Raw genomic sequence first — 6,818 nt, 5'->3', positions numbered from 1 at the left:
TATTTATGAGAGAAATTGTTCTGCTTAGGAAGAGGCAAAATATTTATTTTCACGATAATTTTCATGCTATAACTCACTTTAAGTAATTTTATAGGTACTTACTTGTTGTTTTCAATAAATAACTGCAACCTGCACATAACATTCATTTGGATTTGATTTGGTTTGATTTTGTTTGATATTTTACATTTAATATTTGCTTCAGGTTGGTGTGGTGAAAAATTCTGTTTCACAAACCCTTACAACGCTCAAGATTCCATTTTTCGAACCACTCACTACGCTCGTCAATTTTGAAATCTTTCGCTTGATCGGGTATCAATATTAGCACGAGCGGTTTAACAACAACTTTGCCCCCTTGTAAAACAAATAACTATTATGCGGAGAGCTTACATTTAGAAATCATAACAGCTATGTATATTTGTCATACTAATATAGGTTATGCAAGTATGACTTGGTGACAAACCAACGAAGCCCCGCCTCGCGGGGCTTCTATTTTCTGCTCTGAGGGATAAAAGGTAACTAACGAACCTAATCTAACCCAACCTGAAATTGCGGTTGTACATGATCTTATTTGTTAAGCGAGCCGCTCTCCTCTTTAGACATGGGGATACCTGTGTGTATTTTTTTAACCTGTACCAGAATTATGTCTGTGTACTGGAAACTGCGGACATTAAATATACAGAAAGCATTTTATTCGTCATCATAAAATCTAGCAAAGTAAGCATAGTTATTTACGTACATACTCGTACTCGACCATTTTGTAAGATAAACGCCCCCTAGCGAGAGTCCAACTACCCGCGCTGCAGTCAATTAATAATTTTTTCTCCATCTTTTTTCAGTAGGGTATTACTAAACATGTATATGTTTAGAAGCTGCATGAATTGCGATTTATTATAGTATTTTTTGTATGATACTTTTGGCCACTATACAAAAGTTATTAGCTCTCAAAGCAAAAACCTCCATCCTAAATTTTTATCTTTTTACGTTTTTCTTGCAAGATTACTATGAAACTGAAAAAAACAAATATCAGCAATGAATTCCACGTCTTCGGTTTATACGAAAATGATACCAAACTTGCCCTAGTAGCCACCAAGACCAGAACAGATTTTTTTGAATGATGATGGGTGGCGGCCATCTTTGTACTCCGCCCTCCTCGACTAGACGCACGCTTCTTATCGCCTCCGAGGCTAGAAATGCTTAGAATTACTCAGAGATCAAATGTGATGAAGCTCATAGCTTAATAAAATTTTTTTGGGTCATATATGGCAGTGATCCGTAACTGACTCCAGTATTAATACTATCACACGTTTTACTACACAGCAAAAAAATATTATGCTGGTCAACCTGAATAAATACAAGTCAACACAACATTATTTCTTGCCCTTCTTTTTCTTCTTATTAAAGTCCGGCGGATGGAACCCTCTGGCCTGCAGCAGCTCCTGCACGTTGTGGCACCCGTAGTACACATTGTCCATGGCTGCGTCAGTCAACATGTCCACGTTGCATCTCCCCTTAGACTTGCCTTTCTTGCCTCTCCCGCCACCTTTCTTAGCCTTCTTACTATCTCCTTCTTCCTTTTCCTTTTTCTCCTTTTTTTCTTTCTTTTTTCCTTTACATTTGCCAGCCATTATTATGGTTAGTAGCCAAGCGGAATCGATTAAATACTGTCTAGTGATAACGTCATGGTAACCAGCACGGTTGTGGCGAAGAAAAACTGACAATATCAGGCCGCGTTTTTTGCCTCATGTTACGTTAATGTTATGATTATGTGTTTTTTATGTTATTTATTAAAAATATATATATAATCAAGCAACAACGTCTATATTATCATTCATAAGTGCTTGTTGCTAGGTTGTCTACATGAATAACGTATATTTGAACTTAATATATGTATAGGTACATAGAAGTGGCTACGAAACCCTAAAAAGAGCGTACTCCCATCTTAAATGTCGACAACGCACTTACAACCCCTCTGGTGTAGCGGGTGTCCATAGGTGGCGATAATCGCTTAGAAATTAGGGCGTCCAATTCAACCGACCAATCAAAACCCGCAATAGTATGAAACTCGCATGCGAGTTCTCGCATCGTCTAAATCAGCCCTTAAAGTTAAATCAAAAAAATTCTGCAGCGATTTTGATAGCCCACGCAGTGCAAATGTTATTTATACGTCATAATTTCATAGAAGTTTGACATTTAAAATAACACACTGCGTGGGCTATCAAAATCGCTGCAGACTTTTCTTGGTCCAACTTCTACTAGACAGTATTACATTCTTTGAACTTTACCATCAGATGATCCGTCTGCTCGTTTGCCTCCTATATCATAAAAAAAATACGAAAGCTCCATGACCGCCATGAAAGCTCACTTCAAACAAGACTCAAAAATTGGCATGTTTTTGACGCATTGTCATTGTCAAAATTTTACGTGAATATTGAGCAAAAATAACCAAAAACAACTAAAAAGTAACATAAATAAAATTGCGCACAGTGGCTTAATATTCTTGAATCAATCATCACTATCATACAATATGCAGATTTAAAGTTTACAGTAGATACATTTGGTACAGGTACGTACAAATTATAATACACTATTATTACATATTATAATAGACTTTGGATCACCTACGTTTACCGTTAACACAGCTGAAGGCGCTTTCAGCGCTGCCTCTTGTTAATAGGTACCTTCAATTCTCTTTCAGTGACATTCACTAGTAACAATGACCGTCCCACCGGTGGGAATCGACCTCGGCACGACGTACTCGTGCGTGGGCGTGTTCCAAAACGGCAGGGTCGAGATCATAGCAAACGACCACGGCAACAGGACCACTCCGTCTTATGTCGCCTTCAACGAGAATGAGAGGTTGATAGGAGATGCTGCTAAGAATCAGGTAAAAATTAATGATAGGTATTACATATTATAATAGACTACCTAATGGTTATTAGGTAACATAGTTTATACTTACCTACTTTAGTTTAATTTATGTAGGTTATATGAGTACTCAAAGAGAATCATATTCGAATGTATGATTTGTCTTTTAGGCAGCAACGAACCCCAAAAACACAGTTTTCGATGCCAAGCGTTTGATCGGAAGAAAATTTGACGATCCCTGTGTTCAAAATGACCTTAAAAATTGGCCATTCCAAGTCATTGCGGAAGGTGACAAGCCAAAAATTGTCGTTGAATACAAAAAAGAAAAAAAGAAGTTCACTCCAGAAGAAATATCCTCGATGGTGTTGACAAAAATGAAAGAAACTGCTGAAACGTATTTAGGAGGGGCTGTAAAAGATGCAGTTATAACGGTCCCTGCTTACTTCAATGATTCGCAACGCCAAGCCACCAAAGACGCTGGAACAATTTCGGGACTACATGTTCTTAGAATTATCAACGAGCCAACCGCTGCTGCCCTCGCTTATGGTTTGGATAAAAATTTGAAAGGTGACAAGAATGTTCTTATATTCGATCTTGGTGGTGGAACATTTGATGTTTCAATTCTGACGATATCTGAGGGATCGCTTTTTGAAGTCCGGTCGACATCAGGGGACACACATTTAGGTGGTGAAGACTTTGATAGTCGAATGGTTGATCACTTTGCGCAAGAATTCGAAAAGAAATACAAGAAAGATTTAAGGAACAACCCTAAATCAGTTAGAAGATTACGCACGGCCTGCGAACGAGCGAAAAGAACTCTTTCAACTAGCACTGAAGCCAACTTGGAGGTCGATGCATTATTCGAAGGCATAGATTTTTATTCAAAAATCACAAGAGCACGTTTCGAAGAGCTAAACTCTGATTTGTTTCGAGCAACGCTAGCACCTGTAGAGAAGGCATTAAAAGACGCTAAAATGAATACAAGAGAAATACACGATGTCGTATGTGTAGGCGGTTCAACGCGAATTCCTAAGATACAACGACTGTTGCAGGCGAGTGATAATATAATATACGATTGATATGCTTTACTTTTAACGATTCATAAAACTAACTTTTAACTAATGCATTTCAGGATTTTTTCGGCGGTAAAAGCTTAAATCTTAATATAAATCCAGACGAAGCTGTCGCATACGGTGCTGCTATCCAGGCCGCTATAGTCACAGGATCCAAAGACGAGCGTATAGCTGACGTTCTGCTGGTGGATGTAATACCGCTGTCTCTAGGTATTGAGACTGCAGGAGGCGTCATGACGAAGCTGGTTGATAGGAACACCAGAATCCCAATAGAGCAAAAGCAAATATTTACAACTTATGCAGATAATCAACCAGCAGTCACTATTCAGGTAAAGCAATTTCTAAATTAATAATCAGATTATACAATTACTTACTTACTAGGTACTTAGTTTCTTGTTCAAATTGTCATTTTGCAGATATACGAAGGCGAGAGAGCACTGACCAAGGATAACAATTTGCTAGGGACATTTAATCTGTCGGGCATACCTCCTGCACCAAGAGGTGTGCCTCAGATTGAAGTAAGTTACATACATTATTTTAGTAAAGCCTATATTAGCTATCGGACTATTAATTACGCTACTCGTGAACGCGACGTTCGACGGCTGAACTGGTGTATGAGAGTGCCAATTTGGCGAGATTTGGTTAGGTTCGATGATAGTTCTGAAATGTAGGGAATTTAAATCCTTGTAACTATAATGCACCCAAGCACAAAACCAATTTCACTTGTTTGTTTTTTATTCGAATCAGGTCTCATTTGACATCGACGCCAACGGCATCCTGACAGTGAAGGCTCAGGACAAAAGCACTGGGCGATCGGAGAACATCACCATATCGAACGACAAAGGTCGTCTGTCTAAGAAGGACATTGAGAAAATGCTACAAGACGCTGAGAAGTTCAAAAAGGAAGACGAAGCCGTGAGAAAACGCGTGGGGTTGAAGAATCAGCTTGAGGCGTATGCTTATGGGTGCAAAGCCGTTAGTTTGTCTTTTGTCCCTATGTTTATTCTCTACGAAATTTCTATAGGTAGGTACGTTATGAAACTTTAAATTACCAATTACTTAATTAATGTTAAATTATGGCACGACAATATCTACCCGCCGTAACAAAAGAAAATAGGTAAATCTGAAGTCCCGCGATGCATCAATAACCACAAATCTCGGAGCCCGTTGAATACCCGATAACGTAATTTGAATATCAATATTCAATCAGGACGGAGTTCCGAACAATCGCGTAAATATGCGATATTGGAAAACGAATTAAACACGAATTCATCTAAAACTTTTTAGTGATGCGTACGATAAGTACCTATCGTACTAGGTAATCGTACCTACTTTCATCTAAAGTTGAAAGTGGTACCCTATATAAGAGTTGGCAGTCTATTAGAGGCGTGCGAATTTAAAACCGGAGATCGCAGATTGGTCCTTCGGCTCATATCATTTGATTGTTTAAAATGTATATAACATAGGTGTAATTTATCTTTCATACAGGCTATAGCAAACGCGGGCGACCGCCTAACGGCAGATGAAAAAGACGCCGTAGAAAGAGAGTGCACAAACCAACTGCGATGGCTCGAACAGCATCCGGACGCGTCCAAGTCAGACCTAGAAGCTCACTTGAAGGACGCTGAGAAGGTTAGTTGTTAGGTTGGGCTAATATTTGCGTGCGCACTTATTTTGTTCCCCAATACTAAGACCATAGCAACAAATACCGCAAATCTCTTGTTTGCACTTTACGTAAGTGAGGACCAATTATTGACCCCCATCCACGACTCAAAATTAAAAAAAAAAACTCGCTAACGTGAATAGGCCATTTGGAGAGCTTTTAAATTAGGTACAGTCAGCAGCAGAAGTTGCTAAGCGGTCAGGTGTTCAAAATGATCTTGACGTGACTTATTTATTGTTAAGAGAATAAGGGCTGATTTAAACGGTGCGCGAACTCGCATGCCATTTTAATTATATTACGTCCGATTCAACCGACCGATCAAAACCCGCAATGGTATGAAACTCGCATGCGAGTTCTCGCATCGTCTAAATCAGCCCTAAGAGGGTGTCAAGGTAATTTTGAAAACCTCGCCTCGCAACTCGCTTAGCAACTTCTGCTTCTGACTCACTAATAACAGACATAGAACGAGCAGATCACTTCATTAATCATTACTTATTTATAGTGAAAGATTGACCCTTGAATTGTACCTATTTATTTTGTAAGGTATGCCAGCCCGCCATGATGAAGCTACATGGAGCAGTGGGCGGCGGAGGGCCGAGCTGCGCCCGCAGACCCAGCGATGATGGACCTAGAGTCACTGAACTCAATTAAATATCAACCTCTAGCCGTCCAGACGTCAAAACGTGCCAGGTCAAATGCAATATTGAATTGTCAAAATAAAGATTCAAATTACAATGGAACGGGAGACCTTTTTATAGGCCTCTGGGCGGGTAGAGGTTATATATGGTAAAGTCAGACCAAAATAATTCTGCAGCGATTTTTATAGCACATCAGGCGTGTAGGCAAATATTATTTTAACGTCATAATTTCATAGAAGTTTGACGTTTAAAGTAACACTTGCACGTCTGTGCTATAAGAATCGATGCAAGAGTTATCTTGGTCTGACTCTAGTAAAATTGGACAGTCGTGTAATCAGAAATCATTTACAATGTGCCTTATGTTTAAAAACGAGAATGTTTAATAAAAAACAACAGTAAAATAATAAAGATCATAGTATTATTCATGCCATTATAAACTCTTTAGCATAAGTAGCGTTCTCGCGCGCGAGTTCATACTTGAAGTCGCGCTGGATGTATGGAGTCGCGCGCGAGAACGCAGCTCATGCTATCGTAGAGGCCAAACGAACGTTCCGATGGGGTAATAAACCGAGCTGTCAA

At 39.2% G+C, this 6,818-nt stretch overlaps 2 protein-coding genes across 2 annotated transcripts; one reads left to right on the top strand and one right to left on the bottom strand.

The window, feature by feature from the left end:
• Window positions 1–1,352: 1,352 nt before the first annotated feature.
• On the bottom strand, window positions 1,353–1,625 carry LOC134679663 (small lysine-rich protein 1). The gene has a single exon (XM_063538613.1). It carries the CDS (start codon window positions 1,623–1,625, stop codon window positions 1,368–1,370), a length of 258 nt encoding a protein of 85 aa, XP_063394683.1. The 3' UTR covers window positions 1,353–1,367.
• Window positions 1,626–2,382: 757 nt separating this feature from the next.
• On the top strand, window positions 2,383–6,599 carry LOC134677989 (heat shock 70 kDa protein cognate 2-like). The gene is made up of 9 exons (XM_063536430.1): window positions 2,383–2,557; window positions 2,696–2,884; window positions 3,036–3,917; window positions 3,998–4,267; window positions 4,355–4,456; window positions 4,686–4,913; window positions 5,427–5,570; window positions 6,145–6,256; window positions 6,384–6,599. Exons 2-8 carry the CDS (start codon window positions 2,714–2,716, stop codon window positions 6,250–6,252), a joined length of 1,905 nt encoding a protein of 634 aa, XP_063392500.1. The 5' UTR covers window positions 2,383–2,557; window positions 2,696–2,713; the 3' UTR covers window positions 6,253–6,256; window positions 6,384–6,599.
• Window positions 6,600–6,818: the final 219 nt, after the last annotated feature.

This window comes from Cydia fagiglandana, chromosome 2 (assembly GCF_963556715.1).
Source record: "Cydia fagiglandana chromosome 2, ilCydFagi1.1, whole genome shotgun sequence".
NCBI lineage: Eukaryota > Metazoa > Arthropoda > Insecta > Lepidoptera > Tortricidae > Cydia > Cydia fagiglandana.
The sequence above is the reverse complement of the archived record's forward strand: the minus strand, read 5'-3'. Positions and strand labels throughout refer to the sequence as shown.

Excerpts from the sequence above, each read along its gene's own strand:
- LOC134677989 (XM_063536430.1), top strand. The coding sequence starts at position 2,714 with ATGACCGTCCCACCGGTGGGAATCGACCTCGGCACGACGTACTCGTGC. Across the intron at positions 4,268-4,354 it reads AACCAGCAGTCACTATTCAG|ATATACGAAGGCGAGAGAGC; the intron begins GTAAAGCAATTT and ends GTCATTTTGCAG. Across the intron at positions 4,914-5,426 it reads ATGCTTATGGGTGCAAAGCC|GCTATAGCAAACGCGGGCGA; the intron begins GTTAGTTTGTCT and ends TCTTTCATACAG.
- LOC134679663 (XM_063538613.1), bottom strand. The coding sequence starts at position 1,625 with ATGGCTGGCAAATGTAAAGGAAAAAAGAAAGAAAAAAAGGAGAAAAAG.